Source organism: Oncorhynchus gorbuscha, linkage group LG14 (genome assembly GCF_021184085.1).
Source record: "Oncorhynchus gorbuscha isolate QuinsamMale2020 ecotype Even-year linkage group LG14, OgorEven_v1.0, whole genome shotgun sequence".
Classification (NCBI taxonomy): Eukaryota; Metazoa; Chordata; class Actinopteri; order Salmoniformes; family Salmonidae; genus Oncorhynchus; species Oncorhynchus gorbuscha.
In genome coordinates, this window is record NC_060186.1 from 61,391,341 (window position 1) to 61,418,513 (window position 27,173).

Here is a 27,173-nt window from a genome sequence, read left to right on the forward strand (position 1 = left end):
TGCGATAGGTAAAGACCATTAAATAGGGAGATGGTAACTCTTTAAAGAACCTCTCTCATGTTGCCCCAGATCCTAATGAGTTGACTGTTTATAGATGTGATAGGTAAAGACCTTTAAATAGGGAGATGGTAACTCTTTAAAGAACCTCTCTCATGGTGCCCCAGATCCTAATGAGTTGACTGTTTATAGATGTGATAGGTAAAGACCATTAAATAGGGAGATGGTAACTCTTTAAAGAACCGCTCTCATGTTGCCCCAGATCCTAATGAGTTGACTGTTTATAGATGTGATAGGTAAAGACCATTAAATAGGGAGATGGTAACTCTTTAAAGAACCGCTCTCATGTTGCCCCAGATCCTAATGAGTTGACTGTTTATAGATGTGATAGGTAAAGACCATTAAATAGGGAGATGGTAACTCTTTAAAGAACCTCTCTCATGTTGCCCCAGATCCTAATGAGTTGACTGTTTATAGATGCGATAGGTAAAGACCATTAAATAGGGAGATGGTAACTCTTTAAAGAACTGCTCTCATGGTGCCCCAGATCCTAATGAGTTGACTGTTTATAGATGCGATAGGTAAAGACCATTAAATAGGGAGATGGTAACTCTTTAAAGAACCTCTCTCATGGTGCCCCAGATCCTAATGAGTTGACTGTTTATAGATGCGATAGGTAAAGACCATTAAATAGGGAGATGGTAACTCTTTAAAGAACCTCTCTCATGTTGCCCCAGATCCTAATGAGTTGACTGTTTATAGATGTGATAGGTAAAGACCTTTAAATAGGGAGATGGTAACTCTTTAAAGAACCTCTCTCATGGTGCCCCAAATCCTAATGAGTTGACTGTTTATAGATGTGATAGGTAAAGACCATTAAATAGGGAGATGGTAACTCTTTAAAGAACCGCTCTCATGTTGCCCCAGATCCTAATGAGTTGACTGTTTATAGATGTGATAGGTAAAGACCATTAAATAGGGAGATGGTAACTCTTTAAAGAACCGCTCTCATGTTGCCCCAGATCCTAATGAGTTGACTGTTTATAGATGTGATAGGTAAAGACCATTAAATAGGGAGATGGTAACTCTTTAAAGAACCGCTCTCATGTTGCCCCAGATCCTAATGAGTTGACTGTTTATAGATGTGATAGGTAAAGACCATTAAATAGGGAGATGGTAACTCTTTAAAGAACTGCTCTCATGGTGCCCCAGATCCTAATGAGTTGACTGTTTATAGATGCGATAGGTAAAGACCATTAAATAGGGAGATGGTAACTCTTTAAAGAACCTCTCTCATGGTGCCCCAGATCCTAATGAGTTGACTGTTTATAGATGTGATAGGTAAAGACCATTAAATAGGGAGATGGTAACTCTTTAAAGAACCTCTCTCATGGTGCCCCAGATCCTAATGAGTTGACTGTTTATAGATGTGATAGGTAAAGACCATTAAATAGGGAGATGGTAACTCTTTAAAGAACCGCTCTCATGTTGCCCCAGATCCTAATGAGTTGACTGTTTATAGATGTGATAGGTAAAGACCATTAAATAGGGAGATGGTAACTCTTTAAAGAACCGCTCTCATGTTGCCCCAGATCCTAATGAGTTGACTGTTTATAGATGTGATAGGTAAAGACCATTAAATAGGAGATGGTAACTCTTTAAAGAACCGCTCTCATGTTGCCCCAGATCCTAATGAGTTGACTGTTTATAGATGCGATAGGTAAAGACCATTAAATAGGGAGATGGTAACTCTTTAAAGAACCTCTCTCATGGTGCCCCAGATCCTAATGAGTTGACTGTTTATAGATGTGATAGGTAATTACCTTTAAATAGGGAGATGGTAACTCTTTAAAGAACCTCTCTCATGGTGCCCCAGATCCTAATGAGTTGACTGTTACATTATTAATTTAATCAGGTAACAATTAAACATAGTTAGGTGATAAGATAAATAACAGTCATCAGATGAATTAACGTAAAGTCAGGACACACGCGAGTAGAGTACACTCACCCAATCACAGCAGATTTCCCAGTCTCCTCTGGCTTGCGCACAGTGAAGGGGCTGGGGTCCACTCCTACCGTCTTGGGCATCAACTCCCTTTCACAGAGAACATAATCATCACATCATTATCCCAGAAAAAACACATCATAGTTAACCTCATGTCTGCACCCAGATCCAAATCTCTTTTGTCTCTCTGCAACAGGTGAGTACACCAAACATTAGGAACACCTTCCTAATATTAGAGTTGTTCACCCCCCCTTGCACTCAAAACAGCCTCAATTCGTCAGGGCATGGACTCTACAAGGTGTCGAGAGAGTTCCACAGGGATTCTGGCCCATTTTGACTCCAATGCTTCCTACTGTTGTGTCAAGTCGGCTGGATGTTCTTTGGGTGGTGAACCATTCTTAATACACATAGGAAATGGTTGAGCGTGAAAAATCCAGCAATGTTGCAGTCTTGATGCGCCCTGGCACCTACTATCATACCCTGTTCAAAGGCACTTGCATTCTTTGTCTTGCCCATTCACCCTCTGAATGGCACACATACACAATACATATTTCAATTATCTCAAGGTTTAAAAATCCTTCCTTAACCTGTCTCTTCCCCTTCATATATACTGATTGAATTGGATTTAACAAGGGACCATAGCCTTCACCAGGATTCACATGGTCAGTTGACAGTGCCTTCAGAAATGATTAAGACCCCTTGACTTTTTCAACATTTTGTTGCTACAGCCTGAATTTAAAATAGATTCAATTGTGATTTTTGGTCACTGGCCTAGACACAACACCCCATAATGTGAAAGTGTTATTATGTTTTTAGAAATCTTTACTTTAAATCTTTAATCTTTATTAATACAAAATGAAAAGCTGAAATGTTTTGAGTCAGTAAGTTTTCAACCTCTTTGTTATGGCAAACCTAAATAAGTTCAGGAGTAAAACTTTGCTTAACAAGTCACATACAGTAAGTTGCATGGACTCACTCTGTGTGCAATAATAGTGTTCAACAGGATTTTTGAATGACTACCTCATCTCTGTACCCTACAGATACAATTATCTGTAAGGTCCCTCAGTCGAGCAGTGAATTTCAAAGACATATTCAACCAAAAAAGATCAGGGAGGTTTTCTAATGCCTTGCAAACGGCACCTATTGGTAGTTGGGTAAAAAATAAAAATAAACAGACATTGAATGTCCCTTTGAGCATGGTGAAGTTTTAATTACACTTTGGATGGTGTATCAACTCAGTTTCCGGAGAGGAAGGAAACCGCTCAGGGATTTCACTATGAAGCCAATGGTGACTTTAAAACAGTTACAGAGTTGAATGACTGTGATAGGAGAAAACTGAGGATGGATGATCTACAAAACTGTAGTTACTATACAATACTAACCTACTTGACAGAGTGAAAAGAAGGAAGCCTTTACAGAATAGAAAAATTCTAAAACATGCATCATGATTAAAACAAGGCACTAAAGTGATACTGCAAAAAATGTAGCAAAGCAATTCACTTTTTGTCCTGAATACAAAATGTTATGTTTGGAGCAAATCCAATCCAACACATTACTGAGTACCATTCTCTAAATTTACAAGCCTAATGGTGACTGCATCATGTTATGGGTATGTGTGTAATTGTTATGGACTGGAACGTTTTTCAGGATAACATTTTTACGGAATGGAGCTAAGCACAGGCAAAATCCTAGAGGAAAACCTGGTTCAGTCTGCTTTCCACCAGACACTGGGAAATTAATTCACCTTTCAGCAGGACAATATCCTAAAACACAAGGCCAAATATACACTGGAGTTGCTTACCAAGAATACATTGAATCTTCATGAATGGCAGAGTTACTGTTAACTTAAATCAATTGGAAAATCTGTCAAGACCTAAAATTGTCTGTCTACCAAAGATCAACAACCAGTTTGACAGAGCTTAAAGAATTTTGAAAGGAATAAGGGGCAAATGCTGCACACTCCAGGTGTGGAAAGCTCTTACCTAGAAAAACTCACAGCTGTAATCGCTGCCAAAGGTGCTTCTGCAAACTATTGACTCAGGGTTGTGAAAACCTTTATAAGTGAGAGATTTCTGTAATTCATTTCTGATTATTTTTTTTAAATCTAAAAACTTGTTTTTACTTTGTCATTATGAGGTATTGTGTGAAGATGGGTGAACAAAAAAACAATTGAATCCATTTTGAATTCAGGCTGTAACAACAAAGTGTGGAATAAGTCAAGGCGTATGAACACTTTCTGAAGGCCCTGAATATAATACCTTCATTGTCAATTTACAATTAGAATATTTTTTCTCAGGCCATTATTCAGACAATGACCCAGTAGATATTGATGTGACTGTATGCAGGTTAGGGTACGTACCGTGCAGAGTTGGTCATAGCTATGCAGAAGGTGTCGTCAAAGGAGGTGAGTTCGTAGGGTTTGAAGAACTCTGTGTAGGTATCGATGCTCTCGTCGTAACGGTTCACTCTCCTCACCCCTACCTTCTTCATATTCTCCTCACAGGGAACTGGAAGCACACACACACACACACACCCTGATTAGGACACGTCACACTAACATATTGAACATACGCCACATGCTCATAGTGTACATACACACACACCCTGATTAGGACACGTCACACTAACATATTGAACATATGCCACATGCTCATAGTGTACATACACACACACCCTGATTAGGACACGTCACACTAACATATTGAACATATGCCACATGCTCATAGTGTACACACACACACACCCTGATTAGGACACGTCACACTAACATATTGAACATATGCCACATGCTCATAGTGTACATACACACACACCCTGATTAGGACACGTCACACTAACATATTGAACATACGCCACATGCTCATAGTGTACATACACACACACCCTGATTAGGACACGTCACACTAACATATTGAACATATGCCACATGCTCATAGTGTACATACACACACACCCTGATTAGGACACGTCACACTAACATATTGAACATACGCCACATGCTCATAGTGTACACACACACACCGTGATTAGGACACGTCACACTAACATATTGAACATACGCCACATGCTCATAGTGTACACACACACACACCGTGATTAGGACACGTCACACTAACATATTGAACATACGCCACATGCTCATAGTGTACACACACACACACCCTGATTAGGACACGTCACACTAACATATTGAACATACGCCACATGCTCATAGTGTACACACACACCCTGATTAGGACACGTCACACTAACATATTGAACATACGCCACATGCTCATAGTGTACACACACACACACCCTGATTAGGACACGTCACACTAACATATTGAACATACGCCACATGCTCATAGTGTACACACACACCCTGATTAGGACACGTCACACTAACATATTGAACATACGCCACATGCTCATAGTGTACACACAATCACACACACCGTGAAATTAGAGAAAAGCATATTCTTTTCATTTACGTCGGTCATGATTTTGACTTTGAGACAAACTTTACTTTCCAACCCAGATGTGTGTATGATTGAATAGATACCTTCATCATAGGGCAGAGGCAGGTAGGATAAGATCCCCTCCGACCACCAGTACGTATAGCTAGAGAGAAACACACAACAAGGATTAGCTAACAGCGTTCAACATTATGATAAATGCAAGTTTCCGTAAGGTTTGCATACTCTACCTTCACTGCCATAACACCAATGAATACCGTACGTCCATAACCCAGATATGAAACTAGGATTCAGCTTGACGAAAGCCTAACAACTAATACATCATCCCTTTAATTCAACGAAGTCCAGTTTGTGTAAATAAATACAGCAATTATAGGGAGTTGTGTGGCTGGTTGAGAGGAAAAAGACTGACTGCAGATTTAGTTTCTTATGATAATAACATAGTCATCTTGGTCTTTGTAACTGAATGGTGGAGTGGCCACAGCAATCTGGGTCTGTCATTATGACAGCAGCACAACCACAAAGAATTGACTGAACACAGTCAGGCAGGTAGGCAGACAGATCTGGGTCAGAACATACGCGAAGAGAAAGGTTAAGAGGGAGTGAGAGAATGGAAGACAGAAAGAGAGGAGAGTGAAAGACAGTGAGAGGGGGTGAGAGGGCGTCAAAGTAAAAATAAAGAATGAGAGAGTGGTAGTAGAGGTCTGCTACCCTACCCGAGCCAGACGAGCCCCGATATTATACGTGGGGTTAGGGACGGGTAGGGACTGTTTTTTCATGGAGCCAGTGACAGACAGAGAGGAGCAGCTAATGGATTTACTAAGGGAGGAAGTTACTTCTGATTTGGGGTTTTGGGCAGGGCCTTAAATTTGCCAGAAGCAATCAGGCCTGGGTAGGGGAGGGCCTGAACATCACGGGCATGGATAGGGCTCGGCTTAAAATTCATGACTGTGCAGGGCTAGAGGGCTAGAGGGAGCGAGGGGGTGGAGAGGGCTATAGGGCTAGAGGGAGCGAGGGGGTGGAGAGGGCTAGAGGGCTAGAGGGAGCGAGGGGGTGGAGAGGGCTAGAGGGGGTGGAGAGGGCTAGAGGGCTAGAGGGAGCGAGGGGGTGGAGAGGGCTAGAGGGCTAGAGGGGGTGGAGAGGGCTAGAGGGCTAGAGGGAGCGAGGGGGTGGAGAGGGCTAGAGGGCTAGAGGGAGCGAGGGGGTGGAGAGGGCTAGAGGGCTAGAGGGCTAGAGGACTAGAGGACTAGAGGGCTAGAGGACTAGAGGGCTAGAGGGCTAGAGGGCTAGAGGACTAGAGGACTAGAGGACTAGAGGACTAGAGGACTAGAGGGCTAGAGGACTAGAGGGCTAGAGGGCTAGAGGGCTAGAGGGCTAGAGGACTAGAGGGCTAGAGGGCTAGAGGGAGCGGAGAGGGCGTGAAATAAAAAAGAAAGAATGAGACAGAGAGCGAGCGTGTCCGAGAGAGAGGGACCAAGAGAAGGAGAAGAGACACTTAATTATAAAACATTTAAAGAAAGGCAAAGGAATGGGGTCAAATATGGGTAAGAACCAAGAGAAAAGGAAAAAGAGATAAAGAGAGAGAGAGCCAGAAGAAGAGGGTGAGTGAGACGGTGGGATGGAGAGTGGGGTTACAGTGAGACGAAGCAGGGTAAGTGGGAACCAAGGTGCACTCGAAGCCCCAGAGATGATGACAGGGGAGTTGACCACCTGTCTCCTGCTAGCACACAGCAGAGGTGATAGAAAGGGAAGGAAGCCATAACTTACAGTACTGACAGAGAGTTGCCCTCTCCTTGCTTTGAATAAACCCTCTTAACACAGCAAATGTAAAGTGTTCCCTTCTCTGGTCAGAGACTCACAGACAGTGGTGGTGGTGGGGACAGAGCTTTATTTCTACACAGAAGTAGATATTTGCCTTCACGTGCGCTCTCAGGCAACACACACACTCAGACAAGCATGAGCACAAGCACACGCAAGGCACACACACCTGTTCTGCAGGTAAGCTCTCTGCTGTAAAAGAAACACAGATGCAGCTGGTAATCTTGTCTAAGTGATCTCCCACCAGGCATATTAGCATGTGAGTACGCATCTGCCGTGGTGTGTGTACCTGCGCCTGTCGTGGGTCAACGCCATAGAGTTCTTCTGGTGCAGGTAGAAGTCAGTGGGCAGCTCCCAGAGGTGAGGCTTAGACTCTGATGGCTGGTACACCTGCAGAAACAGGTTGATGGCATCCTGCCGGTCTGCATCTGAGACAGAGAGAGCGTCACAGAGACGATGATATATTAAGCACAATATGTACAAGACCGAGGTGGAAGTAACAGGAAGTACATGTATCCTTTGTGTCCACATCAATAAGGCGTTAACACAGTCCACACACACCCACACAGTTGTGAAGAGGGCACGACAGAGCCTCTTCCTCCCCAGGAGGCTGAAAAGATATGGCATGGGCCCTCAGATCCTTAAGAAGTTCTACAGCTGCACCGTTGAGAGCATCTTCACTGGGCGCATCCCCGCTTAGTACGGCAACTGCTTGGCATCCGACCGCAAGGTGCTATAGAGGGTGGTCAGTACGGCCCAGTAGATCACTGGGGCTGAGCTCCCTGCCATCCAGGACCTCTATACCTTGGCGGTGTCAAAGGAAGGCCCCAAAAAATGTCTACGACTGCAGCCACCCAAGCCATAGACTGTTCTCTCTGCTACCGCACAGCAAGCGGTACAGATGCATCAAGTCTGGAACCAACAGGACCCTGAACAGCTTCTATCCCCAAGCCATAAGACTGCTAAACAAGAGCTAGTCAAATGGCTACATGCTGCTGCTACTGTCTATTATCTATATTGTTGCCTAGTAACTATAACCCTACCTATGTGTACATTTACCTCATACCCCTGCATATCGCCTCAGTACTGGTACTCCCTGTATATAGTCATGTTATTACCTCGTACCCCTACACATCGTCTCAGTACTGGTACTCCCTGTATATAGTCATGTTATTACCTCGTACCCCTGCACATCGACTCAGTAATGGTACTCCCTGTATATAGTCATGTTATTACCTCGTACCCCTGCACATCGACTCAGTACTGGTACTCCCTGTATATAGTCATGTTATTACCTCGTACCCCTGCACATGGACTCAGTAATGGTACTCCCTGTATATAGTCATGTTATTACCTCGTACCCCTGCACATGGACTCAGTAATGGTACTCCCTGTATATATTCATGTTATTACCTCGTACCCCTGCACATGGACTCAGTACTGGTACTCCCTGTATATAGTCATGTTATTACCTCGTACCCCTGCACATGGACTCAGTACTGGTACTCCCTGTATGTAGTCATGTTACTACCTCGTACCCCTGCACATGGACTCAGTACTGGTACTCCCTGTATGTAGTCATGTTACTACCTCGTACCCCTGCACATGGACTCAGTACTGGTACTCCCTATATATAGCCATGTTATTACCTCGTACCCCTACACATCGACTCAGTACTGGTACTCCCTGTATGTAGTCATGTTATTACCTCGTACCCCTACACATCGACTCAGTACTGGTACTCCCTGTATGTAGTCATGTTATTACCTCGTACCCCTACACATCGACTCAGTACTGGTACTCCCTGTATATAGTCATGTTATTACCTCGTACCCCTGCACATGGACTCAGTACTGGTACTCCCTGTATGTAGTCATGTTATTACCTCGTACCCCTGCACATGGACTCAGTACTGGTACTCCCTGTATGTAGTCATGTTATTACCTCGTACCCCTGCACATGGACTCAGTAATGGTACTCCCTGTATATAGTCATGTTATTACCTCGTACCCCTGCACATGGACTCAGTAATGGTACTCCCTGTATATATTCATGTTATTACCTCGTACCCCTGCACATGGACTCAGTACTGGTACTCCCTGTATATAGTCATGTTATTACCTCGTACCCCTGCACATGGACTCAGTACTGGTACTCCCTGTATGTAGTCATGTTACTACCTCGTACCCCTGCACATGGACTCAGTACTGGTACTCCCTGTATGTAGTCATGTTACTACCTCGTACCCCTGCACATGGACTCAGTACTGGTACTCCCTGTATATAGCCATGTTATTACCTCGTACCCCTACACATCGACTCAGTACTGGTACTCCCTGTATGTAGTCATGTTATTACCTCGTACCCCTACACATCGACTCAGTACTGGTACTCCCTGTATGTAGTCATGTTATTACCTCGTACCCCTACACATCGACTCAGTACTGGTACTCCCTGTATATAGTCATGTTATTACCTCGTACCCCTGCACATGGACTCAGTACTGGTACTCCCTGTATGTAGTCATGTTATTACCTCGTACCCCTGCACATGGACTCAGTACTGGTACTCCCTGTATGTAGTCATGTTATTACCTCGTACCCCTGCACATGGACTCAGTACTGGTACTCCCTGTATGTAGTCATGTTACTACCTCGTACCCCTGCACATGGACTCAGTACTGGTACTCCCTTAATAGTCATGTTACTACCTCGTACCCCTGCACATGGACTCAGTACTGGTACTCCCTGTATATAGTCATGTTATTACCTCGTACCCCTGCACATGGACTCAGTACTGGTACTCCCTGTATATAGTCATGTTATTACCTCGTACCCCTGCACATGGACTCAGTACTGGTACTCCCTGTATATAGTCATGTTATTACCTCGTACCCCTGCACATGGACTCAGTACTGGTACTCCCTGTATGTAGTCATGTTATTACCTCGTACCCCTGCACATGGACTCAGTACTGGTACTCCCTGTATATAGTCATGTTATTACCTCGTACCCCTGCACATCGACTCAGTACTGGTACTCCCTGTATATAGTCATGTTATTACCTCGTACCTCTGCACATCGACTCAGTACTGGTACTCCCTGTATATAGTCATGTTATTACCTCGTACCCCTGCACATCGACTCAGTACTGGTACTCCCTGTATGTAGTCATGTTACTACCTCGTACCCCTGCACATGGACTCAGTACTGGTACTCCCTGTATGTAGTCATGTTATTACCTCGTACCCCTGCACATGGACTCAGTACTGGTACTCCCTGTATGTAGTCATGTTATTACCTCGTACCCCTGCACATGGACTCAGTACTGGTACTCCCTGTATGTAGTCATGTTACTACCTCGTACCCCTGCACATGGACTCAGTACTGGTACTCCCTGTATGTAGTCATGTTACTACCTCGTACCCCTGCACATGGACTCAGTACTGGTACTCCCTGTATGTAGTCATGTTATTACCTCGTACCCCTGCACATGGACTCAGTACTGGTACTCCCTGTATATAGTCATGTTATTACCTCGTACCCCTGCACATGGACTCAGTACTGGTACTCCCTGTATATAGTCATGTTATTACCTCGTACCCCTGCACATGGACTCAGTACTGGTACTCCCTGTATGTAGTCATGTTACTACCTCGTACCCCTGCACATGGACTCAGTACTGGTACTCCCTGTATGTAGTCATGTTATTACCTCATACCCCTACACATGGACTCAGTACTGGTACTCCCTGTATATAGTCATGTTACTACCTCGTACCCCTACACATGGACTCAGTACTGGTACTCCCTGTATGTAGTCATGTTATTACCTCGTACCCCTGCACATGGACTCAGTACTGGTACTCCCTGTATATAGTCATGTTATTACCTCGTACCCCTACACATGGACTCAGTACTGGTACTCCCTGTATATAGTCATGTTACTACCTCGTACCCCTGCACATGGACTCAGTACTGGTACTCCCTGTATGTAGTCATGTTATTACCTCGTACCCCTGCACATGGACTCAGTACTGGTACTCCCTGTATGTAGTCATGTTATTACCTCGTACCCCTACACATGGACTCAGTACTGGTACTCCCTGTATATAGTCATGTTACTACCTCGTACCCCTGCACATGGACTCAGTACTGGTACTCCCTGTATATAGTCATGTTACTACCTCGTACCCCTGCACATGGACTCAGTACTGGTACTCCCTGTATGTAGTCATGTTATTACCTCGTACCCCTGCACATGGACTCAGTACTGGTACTCCCTGTATGTAGTCATGTTATTACCTCGTACCCCTGCACATGGACTCAGTACTGGTACTCCCTGTATGTAGTCATGTTATTACCTCGTACCCCTGCACATGGACTCAGTACTGGTACTCCCTGTATGTAGTCATGTTATTACCTCGTACCCCTGCACATGGACTCAGTACTGGTACTCCCTGTATGTAGTCATGTTATTACCTCGTACCCCTGCACATGGACTCAGTACTGGTACTCCCTGTATATAGTCATGTTACTACCTCGTACCCCTGCACATGGACTCAGTACTGGTACTCCTGGTACTCCCTGTCACTTTTTCTTTCTTTAACCCAGAAGTAAGCATTTCACGTTAGTCTACGCCTGTGACAAAAGTAAATGTTGTACAGTAACAGGGAGTAAATGTTGTACAGTAACAGAAAGTAAATGTTGTACAGTAACAGAAAGTAAATGTACAGTAACAGAAAGTAAATGTTGTACAGTAACAGAAAGTAAATGTTGTACAGTAACAGAAAGTAAATGTTGTACAGTAACAGAAAGTAAATGTTGTACAGTAACAGAAAGTAAATGTTGTACAGTAACAGGAAGTAAATGTTGTACAGTAACAGGAAGTAAATGTTGTACAGTAACAGAAAGTAAATGTTGTACAGTAACAGAAAGTAAACGTTGTACAGTAACGGGAAGTAAATGCTGTACAGTAACAGAAAGTAAATGTTGTATATTAACAGAAAGTAAATGTTGTACAGTAACAGGAAGTAAATGTTGTACAGTAACAGGAAGTAAATGTTGTACAGTAACAGGAAGTAAATGTTGTACAGTAACGGGAAGTAAATGTTGTACAGTAACGGAAGTAAATGTTGTACAGTAACGGAAGTAAATGTTGTACAGTAACGGAAAGTAAATGTTGTACAGTAACGGAAAGTAAATGTTGTACAGTAACGGGAAGTAAATGTTGTACAGTAACGGGAAGTAAATGTTGTACAGTAACAGGAAGTAAATGTTGTACAGTAACAGGAAGTAAATGTTGTACAGTAACAGGAAGTAAATGTTGTACAGTAACAGAAAGTAAATGTTGTACAGTAACGGGAAGTAAATGTTCTATAGTAACAGGATGTAATTATTCTATAGTGTTGGTCATTTGGCTCAGATTTGACCTTAAATCAGACCAAGGACTAAGGTAATTTAAAAAAAAGTTTATTTTAAATGTTTAATTTTCTCCCCAATTTCGCGGTATCCAATTGTTTATTAGTTACTATCCTGTCTCATCGCTACAACACCCGTACGGGCTCAGGAGAGACGAAGGTCGAAGGCCATGTGTCCTCCGAAACACAACCCAACCAAGCCGCACTTCTTCTTAACTTCTTGGTGACAGGGGGCAGTATTTTCACATCAGGATGAAATGCATGCCCAAATTCAACTGCCTGCTACTCATCCCCAGAAGATAAGATATGCATATTATTAGTAGATTTGGATAGAAAACACTGAAGTTTCTAAAACTGTTTGAATCATGTCTGTGAGTATAACAGAACTTATTTAGCAGGCGAAACCCCGAGGACAAACCATTCAGACTATTATTATTCTTTGAGGTCACTCTTTTCCATGGGTTTTCATTAGGAATCCAGATTTCTAAGGGACCTTCTTGTAGTTCCTATGGCTTCCACTGGATGTCAACAGTCTTTAGAAATTGGTTGAGGTTATTCCTTTGTGTAATAAAGAAGTATGGCCATCTTGAACAAGGGTCACTTGAAGTGTACTGTTAGATAGAGGCGCGAGACCGTTGAAATGTTTTGGCAAAGTTTACAGGTAACATTTGAGATATTTTGCAGTCACGTTGCGCAAGTTGGAACTGGTGTTGTTCTGGATCAAACGAGCCAAATAAATGGACATTTTGGATATATATGGACGGAATTAATCGAACAAAAGGACCATTTGTGATGTTTATGGGACATATTGGAGTGCCAATAGAAGAAGCTCGTCAAAGGTAAGGCATGATTTATATTTTTATTTCTGCGTTTTGTGTCGCGCATGCAGGGTTGAAATATGGTTTCTGTCTTTGTTTACGGAGGTGCTATGCTCAGATAATAGCATCGTTTGCTTTCGCCGAAAAGCCTTTTTGAAATCTGACATGTTGGCTGGATTCACAACAAGTGTAGCTTTTATGAAAGTTTGATTTTCATAGTAATTTATTTTAATTTGGCGCTCTGAATTTTCCCTGGCTTTTGGCCAGAGAGGTTAACACAGCGCGCATCCAACCCGGAAGCCAGCCGCAACAATGTGTGGGAGGAAACACCGTGCACCTGGCGACCTGGTTAGCGCACACTGCGCCTGGCCTGCCACAGGAGTCGCTAGTGCGCGATGAGACAAGGATATCGGCCAAACCCTCCCTAACCCAGACGACGCTAGGCCAATTGTGCGTCGCTCCAGTCCTGGTCGCGGCTGGCTGCAACAGAGCCTGGGCTCGAACCAAGAGTCTCTGGTGGCACAGCTAGCACTGTGATGCAGTGCCCTAGACCACTGCACCACCCGGGAGGCCACTTTAAGGTCATTTTGACCACACGGTAATTTTGGAGCCAGATAAAATGGAAGAGGAGGATAGAGAGAGAAAAATGAAGATTAATCATCTAATACAACTACATGTACATTAAAGGCTCCAGGGACTCCTGTGATTAATACATGAGGGGAAAACATCATTAAAACAAGACAGTTTGTAGGTGTGGCAGATGGGTGCTGCAGAGATCATTGTTCGGCCGTCTGCGTGTCATGTGTTATACCATGTTGTGGTGACTCGAGGTGTGATTGATTAGGTTTCTACACCTCCCTCTCTGCTGCGCAGCCCCGTACTAACACACTTAAGGGCCAAGGTGGGTAATTAGCTGCAAAACGAGGATGTTTGGAAGCAATTACAGGCTCTTTCTTTCTCTCTCTCTCCCATTAATTTCTAGAGGTAATTTTCATCATATTCAATAAATAAATCAGGAGTTAATTTAAAAAATGGAGGAATACACACAGCTACAAACATCAAGGAGAAGAAAATGTGTTTTTTACATTTGTGTGTGTGTTAATTGTACATGGGAGACAGGTTAGTGTGTGTGTGTGTGTGTGTGTGTGTGTGTGTGTGTGTGTGTGTGTGTGTGTGTGTGTGTGTGTGTGTGTGTGTGTGTGTGTGTGTGTGTGTGTGTGTGTGTGTGTGTGTGTGTGTGTGTGTGTGTGTGTGTGTGTGTGTGTGTGTGTGTGTGTTAGAGCTTGTGTTCCTTTAATTCAACACTATTGTTTCTCTGTTCTGTACATCCTCCACAGATGCAATAGATTCTGCATGTACAACGTGATGTCAATGCTACACCTGTTCTTCTCTGTTATTTCCTTTAAATAACTGTTGTTCTGAGAAAGGGGTTACAGCTCAAGGGAAACACTTTGCAAAACAGTGTGTGTGTGAGGTGTGTGTGTGAGATGTGTGTGTGTGAGATGTGCGCGTGTGTGTGAGATGTGTGTGTGTGAGATGTGCGTGTGTGTGTGTGTGTGAGATGTGTGTGTGAGTGAGATGTGCGTGTGTGTGTGATGTGTGTGTGTGTGTGAGATGTGCGTGTGTGTGAGATGTGAGATGTGAGATGTGTGTGTGGTGTGTGTGTGTGTGTGTGTGTGTGTGTGTGTGTGTGTGTGTGTGTGTGTGTGTGTGTGTGTGTGTGTGTGTGTGTGTGTGTGTGTGTGTGTGTGTGTGTGTGTGTGTGTGTGTGTGTGTGTGTGTGGTGTGTGTGTGAGGTGTGTGTGTGTGTGTGTGTGTGTGTGAGAGATGTGTGTGTATGTGGTGTGTGTGTGAGGTGTGTGTGTGTGAGGTGTGTGTGTGTGAGGTGTGTGTGTGTGAGATGTGTGTGTGTGTGTGGTCTCCATCATGAAACATGACATATTTAGTGAAGGACCCTATGACATCATGCACAGGTGAGCTCCAAAGCTCACGTCCGGCCAAAAGTTTGACATGACCTTGAGAGTCAGTGAGGCAAGAGTAATATTGGGGCAATGACTAAATAAAAACATTAGCCTTGCCTGTGTGACTGAAATCACACACCGTCCCTGACCCACACAAACATTCTGTATTGTCAGGAACAGTGTGAGAGGAGAGGGATGATGAGGGGAGGAAAAGAAGAATGGGAGGAACCCAGAGGAAAGAAGGTAGAAAGGCCAAACACGTATTGCTGTGAAACTGACCATTTTGCATCTGGTCACATGTTTCAGTCACCACTGACAGGTGCACAGGCCGTATACATCCGTTACATCAGTTTCCAAGAAAGACACCTGACATTTCAAAGAGATTTACAAGGCAGAAGGTCCCTGGGGCGTTGTACCTGTTCTATTAAGAAGTTGCCTAAGGACTAAAGGTAACAGGGAACGAAGTTGATCACAAATACAAAGTCACCAATGTCTTTGTTATGCAACTGTATCGACTACATGCCTATATATTTCGATCAGTCATATTGAAATCAATTTCTCAATATATATTTCATGGTGTAGCATGTGCACATTTTTATATGGTAATTATAGGGTAATGCCTATGAGCATTAGAATAAGTTGCTTCAATATTTACAGCCATAGGTGATAATATCACTCTAGAAGCTGATCTGTCGTCAGTATTGTGGAATTATTCTCCTAATGTTAAGGTAGGCCAAGACTTTAATTGAGGAAGCTGATCCGAGAGCAGCGCTGCTCGTCTTTCAATCCCATGCCTCAACTACACACTTAACAAATGTTCTCTCTGTGTGGAGTTTTGGGAAACGCATGTTACATCTTCGGCGGTTGTAGGAACGATGCATCAGTCAAACAATCGTAAGCCTAAGTTCCATCGCTATCGGGAAACTGGGTCCTGAATAAACTGCATAATTTTACAAAGTGGGGTTATGACTATATTCTTGACGCTTTACAGCATGCTTATCCAATCACTACCCATCAACAATAAATGCAGCCCATATCAAAATGCCAGTTACTATCTAGAGAATACTATAGGGAATACTATAGGGAATACTATAGGGAATACTATAGGGAACACTATAGGGAACACTATAGGGAACACTATAGGGAACACTATAGGGAACACTATAGGGAACACTATAGGGAATACTATAGGGAACACTATAGGGAACACTATAGGGAATACTATAGGGAATACTATAGGGAATACTATAGGGAACACTATAGGGAACACTATAGGGAATACTATAGGGAATACTATAGGGAATTAGATCAAGCTACTAGAGGTTTGTTAGTCATCTACAGTAATTATGTCATGTTAAAACATTAGTCACTCCTCTTCCGTGAACAGAAAGCACAGAGCTTGGAACATCATTCAACTGTAGGTAATACTGTACAGTGCATTCAGAAAGTATTCAGACCCCTTAACCTTTTCCACATTTTGGTACGTTACAGCCTTATTCTAAAATTGATTCAAAATAGTTTTTTTCTCTCTCTTCAATCTACACACAATTCCCCATAATAACAAAGCAAAACCAGGTTTTTAGCTACAAGCTTAGTACACCTGTATTTGGGGAGTTTCTCCCATTCTTCCCTGCAGATGTTCTCAAGCTGTCAGGTTGGATGGGGAGCGTCGCTGCACAGCTATTTTCAGGTCTCTCCAAAGACGTTAGATCGGGTTCAAGTCCGGGCTCTGGCTGGGTCACTCAAGGACATTCAGAGACTTGTCCCGAAGCCACTCTTGTGTTGTCCTGGCTGTGCTTAGGGTCTTGGTCCTGTAGAAAGGTGAACCTTCACCCCAGTCTGAGGTACTGAGTGCTCTGGAGCAGGTTTTCATCAATGATCTCTGTACTTTTCTCCATTTATATTTCCCTCGATCCTGACTAGTCTCCCAGTCCCTGCCGCTGAAAAACATCCCCACAGCATGATGCTTCCACCACCATGCTTCACCATTTGGATAGTGCCAGGTTTCCTCCAGACGTGATGCTTGACATTCAGTTCAAAGAGTTCAATCTTGGTTTCATTAGACCAGAGAATCTTGTTTCTCATGGTCAGAGTCCTTTAGGTGTCTTTGGCTGTCATGTGCATTTTATTGAGGAGTGGCTTCTGTCTGGCTACCCTAAAGGCCTGATTGGTTCATTGCTTCATAGATAGTTGTCCTTCTGGAAGGTTCTCACATCTCCACAGAGAAACTCTGGAGCTCTGTTAGAGTGACCATCGGATTCTTGGTCACCTCCCTGACCAAGACCCTTCTCCCCACGATTGCTCAGTTTGGCTGGGTGGCCAGCTCTGGAAGAGTCTTGGTGGTTCCAAACTTCTTCCATTTAAAAATGGAGGTCACTGTGTTCTTGGGGACCCTTCAATGCTGCAGAAATGTATTGGTACCCTTCCCCAGATCTGTGCCTCAACACAATCCTGTCTCGGAGCTCTACGGACAATTCCTTGAACCTCATGGCTTGGTTTTTGCTCTGACATGCACTATCAACTGTGGGACTTTATATAGACAGCTGTGTTCCTTTCCAAATGATGTACAATCAATTTAATTTAACACCGACTCCAAGTTGTAGAAACATCTCAAGGATGATCAATGGAAACAGGATGCACCTGAGCTCAATTTCAAGTCTCAAAGCAAAAGGGACTGAATACATCTGTTTTCACTTTTTCATGATGGGTTATTGTGTGTAGATTGAGGAACAATTTTTATTTAATCAATTTTAGAATAAGACTGTAACGTAATAAAATGTGGAAAAAGTCTAGGGGGTTGAATACTTTCCGAATGCACTGCATGTACCTCAGCCAGAAAAACATATGTGCCTCCTCGAACAGATTGAATTGCAGACGTTTTCAGCTCTAACAATGTTCCAACATTCAACTTGGACACGATACTGTACAGACTCATCATAGAACATGTAACAGCTCTTTCTCTTGGATGTCAGTTACACTCCAATCTTCTTTGAACATCTTGCCATTGAACATCTTGCCATAAAATAAACAAGAGTAAGCCTATGAATGAATAAAAACCCTCAATTACAGTTAAGAAAAAAGATGAGTTCAGAATAGTCAAATAGGAGACAGACCCTCTCAACCAGAGGGGTAGGAGAGAGAGGCTACAGTAAGAAAAACCAAATGAGAGTTGTTTTAGCATTAGTGACAACAACGAGGGTGGTGACTCAACACAACACAATATCATAATAGGGAAAGGAAATGCAATCATGGGAAATAAGCACTGTGACAGTCTGTCTGATCCCATCCTCAGTGGCACAGTAGTTTGGCCCTTTCACTTATTTTCTTTGTTCTCTCCATCTGTTTGGAACCCGAGTGCTGTGAGGGATGAAGCGTAAATCATAATCCACAGATGGTAAGACGCGTTAGTCCCGTGTCCCATTGTGACATAGCTACGCCCGAATGCCCCCCCCCCCCCCCCAATTTCCAAACAACGTGGCTCCCGTACGTGTCCTCGAATCATTTGAATGTGTTGACAGTTGGAGAAATACACTCCTTCAAATTAGTGGATTTGGCTTTTTCAGCCACACCCGTTGCTGACTGGTATATAAAATCGAGTTAACAGCCATGCAATCGCCATAGACAAACATTGGCAGTAGAATGGCCATACTGCAGAGCTCAGTGACTTTCAACGTGGCACTGTCATAGGATGCCACCTTTCCAATAAGTCAGCCCTGCTAGAGCTGCCCCAGTCAACTGCAAGTGCTGTTATTGTGTAGTGGAAATGTCTCGGAGTAACAGCAGCTCAGCCGCAAAGTGGTAGACCACACAAGCTCACAGAACGGGACCGTCGGGTGCTGAAGCAACACTCACTAAAGAGTTCCAAACTGCCTCTGGAAGCAATATCAGCACAATAACTGTTCGTCAGGAGCTTCATGAAATGGGTTTCCATGGCTGAACAGCCACACACAAGCCTAAGATCACCATGTGCAATGCCAAGCGTCAGCTGGAGTGGTGTAAAGCTTGCCGCCATTGAACTCTGGAGCAGTGCAAATGCGTTCTCTGGAATGATGAATCACACTTCACCATCTGGTAGTCCAACGGATGAATCTTGGTTTGGCGGATACCAAGAGAACTCTACGTGCCCCAATGCATAGTGACAACTGTAAAGTTTGGTGGAGGAGAAATAATGGACTAGGGCTGTTTTTCATGGTTCGGGCTAGCCCCCTTAGTTCCAGTGAAGGGAAATATTAACGTTATAGCACACAATGACATTTAGCATACAATGACATTCTGTGTTTCCAACTTTGTGGCAACAGTTTGACACTGTACAGACTAAGTGCACAAAGCGAGGTCCATACAGAAATGTTTTTTGAGATCCATGTGGAAGAACTTGACTGGCCTGCACAGAGCTCTGATCTCAACCAACTGAACACCTTTGGGATGAATTGGAAAGCAGACTGCGAGCCAGGCCTTATCTCCCAACATCAGTGCCCGACCTTACTAATGCTCTAGTCCCTGCAGCAATGTTCCAACAGCTAGTGGAAAGCCTTCCCAGAAGAGTGGATTTTGGAATGAGATGTTCGACAAGCATTCGTTTGGACATGTTGTTCAGCTTGATCTGAGTTGAGAATTTGAAAAGTATGAACGTCAACGGTCCAATATTCTAGAACACTGCTGTGCGTACAAGTTTTGGACAACGATGGACGCTTAAGGGTGGGATAAGTGTCAGCTCTGTTGTACTAACCGTCAGGCATAGATGACACATCTGGGTTAACCAGCACTCAGTCTAACTGTTACCGGCCAATCAAAATTATCCTGTATCTATATTAGTCTGATGACAGACATTGGTTGGTGCAGGGAGGGCAGGGTGTGTGAGGACAAAGGAAGACAGTGACTCACCACTCGACATCACACACAGAGATGTTGCAATTGACTTCTGCAGCCAAAAGAGAAGAGGAGTTTCTTGTGTCGACTCTTGATGAAATGCTCTACTCAAACCCAAAAGGGTGGGTTTAGTGTGGAACGTTAGTCTTGAACATGCTAACGCACACACACACAAGCTCACTAACGAATACCTGGCCACAACACTGACATCAAACTGATTCCCACTCAGCAGAAGAATGAGTTAGTGGCCCCTCATCCTCTCACAGGCCCCTGAGGCCCTCTTTTCTCCCACTCACTCCATCGCAGCCAGGCCCCAGCAGATCTCATTGTGGATATCTTATATGACACCTGGGGTTCTGGTGTACGTCATTTCTGAACACTAATACCAATGAGGATAGTTTCATCCTGAACTAGAGAACAGTAAACTTTCATTACCACCACAATTAGATGACTATGTGTGGTGCGCATGTGTGTGTGTGTGTGTGTGTGTGTGTGTGTGTGTGTGTGTGTGTGTGTGTGTGTGTGTGTGTGTGTGTGTGTGTGTGTGTGTGTGTGTGTGTGTGTGTGTGTGTGTGTGTGTGTGTGTGTGTGTGTGTGTGTGTGTGTGTAGTCAACACAAGGTCAATTGAATCAACCTAGGGAGGCACGGAGGATTTTCATATAAAAATATTTGGATGCAATAACAGAGATAATAATAATCTCATCCAAAAGAAACAATTATTTTCCTCCATATTCCAATAATATAATTTCTCCATTTAGGCCTAACTGTTTTGTATTTGTATTTATTATGGATCCCCATTAGCACTCTTCCTGGGTCCAGTACAATTAAGGCAATTACTGTTGACTGGATTATTCCCATGATTCACTTGGATTGAGTTAAACTAAACATGGTCCCCAGTAAAACACTCCAGGGTTACTTTCCTCACTAAAGTTTGAGGGAGACAGGAAGTCATGTGTTAGTTGAAGTGGAGAGAAGCAATTTTGTCCCCTGTAAGGTGTCAGTGTGACTGAAGGGAGATATTTTTGTGTTTGTTAATTTAACCTTTATTTAACTAGGAAAGTCAGTTAAGAACAAATTCTTATTTACAATGATGGCCTATCCCGGCCAAACCCAGACGACGCTGGGCCAATTGTGCACCGCGCTATCATTACCGGGATATGGGTCCTGTGGTGATGGTAGGCTGAATGTTACACTGGAGGATGTCATGAGAATGTATAATTCAACGTCGTGAAGGAAGCCTAATTTCATCATAATTAGTGTGGAGGTGGGCGAGGGTGTGTGTGTGTCCATGCAAATGAAATGCATGCGTGTGTGACTGTGGATCTTTGTACGTGTGAGGGTGATTCAGAAGAAAGTGCTCTGGGAGACAGAGGAGAGTTTCTACAGCTCTGATGTTCAATCTTCCAGCAACAGGAGATGTAGGAGACTGAGACGAGGGGACGCCTTCTAATCAACCCCCTGTCTACAGTGTTCTGAACAGCAAAGGGCTGTGAACTAAGACGTAGAGAGACTGTGATTTTAAGGTAGAAAGGGAACACTTCTAAGCCAAGAACACAACCAGATGCACTTAGTGCTGTGTATAGTAGGTTTTCCTGTGTTTTATATACTCTGTTCTAAAGTATTCCAAGGCAATAGAGTTCTACCCATAGAATTAGAATAGTAAATTAATAGGATCTCTACGGTTCCACCCCTCTGCTCTAACTCTTCCCCACAATGTCGTGTCCTCAAACAATGTAGCTGGTAAATACAATAAATACATCAGTACTGGACACATTTACAGTAGTTGATTTATTAGGGTCTTTATGGCAATGCTGAAGACGGATGTGAAAAAGGGGGATAATATATAGCTCTCTACACAGTGTTTCTCTGTCAGAATAATTTACAGCAATTAGTCTCCACTGTAATGCAAACTGTGTGCGTGTGTGTAAGTCCCTTGGGAGAGAGATAGGGTGTGTAAACATCACATGATGTATGACATTATTACGAGGTTGCCACTTACCTTACGCTGGGTCTGCAAACTCATTATAGATTTGATTTGAAATGTAACTAAGGAGTTGGGAGGGGGTGGTCACATTATCTGACAGAGAGAGCATAGAAGTAGTGGGAGCAATGGTGGGAAGAGTGGATGAGGAGGGGGGCAGAATAAAATGAAGGGGTGAGGAGGGGAGAAGGAAGAGTGGATGAGGAGGGGGGCAGAATCAAATGAAGGGGTGAGGAGGGGAGAAGGAAGACTGGATGAGGAGGGGGCAGAATCAAATGAAGCGGTGAGGAGGGGAGAAGGAAGAGTGGATGAGGAGGGGGCAGAATAAAATGAAGGGGTGAGGAGGGGAGAAGGAAGAGTGAATGAGGGGGGGGGGGAATAAAATGAAGGGGTGAGGAGGGGAGAAGGAAGAGTGGATGAGGAGGTGGGCAGAATAAAATGAAGGGGTGAGGAGGGGAGAAGGAAGAGTGGATGAGGAGGGGGCAGAATAAAAAGAAGGGGTGAGGAGGGGAGAAGGAAGAGTGGATGAGGAGGGGGCAGAATCAAATGAAGGGGTGAGGAGGGGAGAAGGAAGAGTGGATGAGGAGGGGGCAGAATCAAATAAGCGGTGAGGAGGGGAGAAGGAAGAGTGGATGAGGAGGGGGCAGAATAAAATGAAGGGGTGAGGAGGGGAGAAGGAAGACTGGATGAGGGGGGGCAGAATAAAATGAAGGGGTGAGGAGGGGAGAAGGAAGAGTGGATGAGGAGGTGGGCAGAATAAAATGAAGGGGTGAGGAGGGGAGAAGGAAGAGTGGATGAGGAGGGGGCAGAATAAAATGAAGGGGTGAGGAGGGGGGAGAAGGAAGAGTGGATGAGGAAGGGGGCAGGAAGAGTGGATGAGGAGGGGAGAAGGAAGAGTGGTTGAGGAGGGGGGCAGGAAGAGTGGATGAGGAGGGGGGAATGAAGAGTTAATGAGGAGGGGGCGGGAGAAAAGGAGGGGGCAGGAGAAGAGAAGGAAGAGTGGATGAGGAGGGGTACGGGAGAAGAGGAGGGGGACGGGAGAAGAGTGGATGAGGAGGGGGCAGGAGAAAAGGAGGAGGGCGGAAGAAGGGGACGGGAGGGGAGAAGGAAGAGTGGATAAGGTGGGGGTGGGAGAAGAGGAGGGGAGAAGGAAGAGTGGATAAGGTGGGGGTGGGAGAAGAGGAGGGGGCAGGAAGAGTGGATGAGGAGGGGTGGGAGAAGAGGAGGATGTGAGAAGAGGAGGGGCGGGAGAAGAGGAGGATGAGGAGGGGAGAAGGAAGAGTGGATGAGGAGGGGCCGGGGGCAGGAGAAGAGGGGAGAAGGAAGAGTGGATGAAGGGCGGGGCAGGAGAAGAGGAGGGGGGTGGGAGAAGATGAAAGAATCGGCTGAAGAGGAGGAGGCGGGAGAAGAGGGGGTGGCAGGAGGGGAGAAGGAAGCGTGGAAAAGGAGGGGGTGGGAGAAGAGGAGGGGGCAGGAAGAGTGGATGAGGAGAGGGGAGAGGGGATGAGGGTGAGGGGAGAGGGTGAGGAGGTGGTGAGGGGATGAGGGGATGAGGAGGGAGTGAGGGGATGAAGAGGGGGTGAGTGGATGAGGAGGGGTAATGAGAGAGAAAGAGACACTCGTGGATGAGTAAGCAGTGGTGTCATAAGGACAGGGCAGGGGTGAATGGAGTATGTGTGTGTATATAGGGGGAATAGAGGGATCCTGAGTGAGTGTGTTGCCGAAGTAACAATACGGGGGTGATGAGTGAGTGGTATGAAGTGGTCATACCTCGGAGGCGCCATTACCTGGGAGGCACCGTTACCTCGGAGACACTACTACCTACATAAGAAATCTCAAACTAGGGCTGTCAAGAGAGACTACCTAGATGCCTGTAAAGAATTTGCAATGGTAAAAGTATTTTTGTTATGACAGATTTTGTGTGTGTGTGTGTGTGTGTGTGTGTGTGTGTGTGTGTGTGTGTGTGTGTGTGTGTGTGTGTGTGTGTGTGTGTGTGTGTGTGTGTGTGTGTGTGTGTGTGTGTGTGTGTGTGTGTGTGTGTGGGTGTGTGTGAGCATGTGGGTGTGTGTGAGCATGTGGGTGTGTGTGAGCATGTGGGTGTGTGTGAGCATGTGGGTGTGTGTGAGCATGTGGGTGTGTGTGAGCATGTGGGTGTGTGTGAGCATGTGTGTGCTTGCGAGCATCAGACACCATTCTGTGTACTTCTGGCCCTTCTTTGGACACTCTGTTAACAAACCTCCAGAAAAGCTTCAATGCCATACAACTCTCCTTCCGTGGCCTCCAACTGCTCTTAAATGCAAGTAAAACTAAATGCATGCTCTTCATCCAATCGCTGCCCGCACCTCCCCGCCCGTCCAGCATCACTACTCTGGACAGTTCTGACTTAGAATATGTGGACAAATACAAATACCTAGGTGTCTGGTTAGACTGCAAACTCTCCTTCCAGACTCACATTAAGCATCTCCAATCCAAAATGTAATCTAGAGTTGGCTTCCTATTTTGCAACAAAATAGCCTCCAACACTCTACTCAGTCAATTGGATGCAGTCTATCACAGTGCCATCCGTTCTGTCACAAAGCCCCATATACTACCCACCACTGCGACCTGTATGCTCTCGTTGACTGGCCCTCTCTTCATATTCGTCGCCAAACCCACTGGCTCCAGGTCATCTATAAGTCTATGCTAGGTAAAGCCACGCCTGATCTCAGCTCACTGGTCACCATAGCAGCACCCACCCGTAGCACGCTCTCCAGCAGGTATATTTCACTGGTCACCCCTAAAGTCAACTCCTCCTTTGGCCGCCTTTCCTTCCAGTTCTCTGCTGCCAATGACTGGAACGAATTGCAAAAGTCACTGAAGCTGGAGACTCACATCTCCCTCACTAACTTTAAGCATCATCTGTCAGAGCAGCTTACGGATCATTGCACCTGTACATAGCCCATCTGTAAAGAGCCCACCCAACTACCTCATCCCCATATTGCTATTTATTTTTTTGCTCCTTTGCACCCCAGTATCTCTAATTGCACATTCATCTTCTGCACATCTATCACTCTAGAGTTTAATTGCTAAATTGTAATTATTATTTTGCCACTTCGGCCTATTTATTGCCTCACCTCCCTAATCTTACTCCATTTGCACACACTGTATATAGACTTTTCTATTGTGTTATTGACTGTATGTTTGTTTATTCCATGTGTAACTCTGTGTTGTTGGTGTCACACTGCTTTGCTTTATCTTGGCCAGGTAGCAGTTGTAAATGAGAACTAGTTCTCAACTGGCCTACCTGGATAAATAAAGGTGAGATAAAAGTGTGTGTCCGTATCTACCTGAGAAAGCGTTGCTATAGTAACGGGACAGGGTCTGCATGATGTCTTTGGAGTGCTGTGTCCAGGGGGCTATCTTCCGGTAGGTCTTCACCCTGTGGACAAGCTGGGAGCCCCCGTACTGCAGAGACAGGGTGTCCCCATGGTCTTCATACAGCTCCTCAAACAGCCTGAAGTGGGGAGGGGGGTAAAGGTCACACAAGGTCAGAGATGTCAACAGCATTTTCTAATTACTTATGTCAACTTTTAGAAAATGTGTAAGTGAGTCTCAGAGGCGAGAGTAGAGTAGGGTTTTACCTAACACAGTCCGTGTCGAACTGCAGCTTGGGCTTGTCAATCATGCCCAGAGCGTAGAGCTGATAGGCCAGAGCACACTTCCCCACCATGAACTGGGCCGTGTTAGTACGGTCCAGACAGTCCACGCAGTTCGTCCTTAACACACCTGTCTGAAGATGGGAGAGGAGAGCTCAACAACAACAAAACATTTGAATGTGGGCGCTGATAAAAGATCATCTCCACGTTTCCATGTCAACAGCCACCGCCTGCTCAGGTGTGTACGGTGTGTAATATACCGTACCTGGACACGCCCACTTGAGGTAAGAATTCCCCCAAGATCTCCCCACCTGAGGAAAGAGAAAACTCCTTTAATCAATCAAACACAGAGTATGCTTGTTGTACTTTTATACTCCTGCAATGCACATAAATTGTCTTGAGATGGCAAAACTTGAAGTTTCTGAATCTGAACACATTTAGGACTGGTGCATCGAGGAGTAATTATCCAATGCCACAATGGCATACAGCACTGTGTGATGAAAACCAGAGAAACATTGGCTCTTCTACCCATAGCATCTCTTCCAAGATTACCATCCCGTCTTCTTTGCTTATCAATTTAGGTCACTCTATGCTTGCTTCATTGCCAGGTGTGTCCCTGGCTTGTATGCTATGCATGATATGTTAATGTAAAAACATTTTTTTACCTCTATTTCTCCCCAATTTCGTGATATCAAATTGCGATCCAATTACGATCTTGTCTCATCGCTGCAACTCCCCAACGGGCTCGGGAGAGGCGAAGGTTGAGTCATGCATCCTCCAAAAAAGCACCGCTTAACCCGGAAGCCAGCCGCACCAATGTGTCGGAGGAGACACTGTTCAACCTGCAGGCGCCTGGCCCGCCACAAAGAGTCGCTTGAACGAGATGAGCCAAGTAAAGCCCACCCGGCCAAAACCTCCCCTAACCCAGACGCCACCCTACTCATGCTCATGGCCGGTTGTGACAAGCACTGCGAGGCAGTGCCTCTCACTCATTATGATGGCGCCGACAGAGATGGTCGCCTCGCTTCGAGTTTTTATGTATTATTTCTTACATTGTTACCCCAGGAAATCTTAAGTCTTATTACATACAGCCGGGAAGAACTATTGGATATAAGCCCAACGTCAATTTACCAACATTACGACCAGGAATTACAACTTTCCCGAAGCGGATCCTCTGTTCGGACCACCACCCAGGACAAAGGATCTAATTCCAGTG

At 44.7% G+C, this 27,173-nt stretch overlaps 1 protein-coding gene across 1 annotated transcript in view; it reads right to left on the reverse strand.

Moving 5' to 3' along the window:
* Positions 1–27,173, reverse strand: part of fig4a (FIG4 phosphoinositide 5-phosphatase a) — a 134,858-nt gene that overhangs the window by 52,169 nt on the left and 55,516 nt on the right. Inside the window, exons 14-20 of the mRNA XM_046298728.1 lie at positions 26,223–26,268; positions 25,943–26,091; positions 25,649–25,815; positions 7,568–7,706; positions 5,547–5,605; positions 4,362–4,509; positions 2,006–2,092 (exon numbers count right to left, since the gene is read on the reverse strand). Coding sequence (XP_046154684.1) covers positions 2,006–2,092; positions 4,362–4,509; positions 5,547–5,605; positions 7,568–7,706; positions 25,649–25,815; positions 25,943–26,091; positions 26,223–26,268 — 795 coding nt within the window. The remainder of the gene's footprint in view (positions 1–2,005; positions 2,093–4,361; positions 4,510–5,546; positions 5,606–7,567; positions 7,707–25,648; positions 25,816–25,942; positions 26,092–26,222; positions 26,269–27,173) is intronic.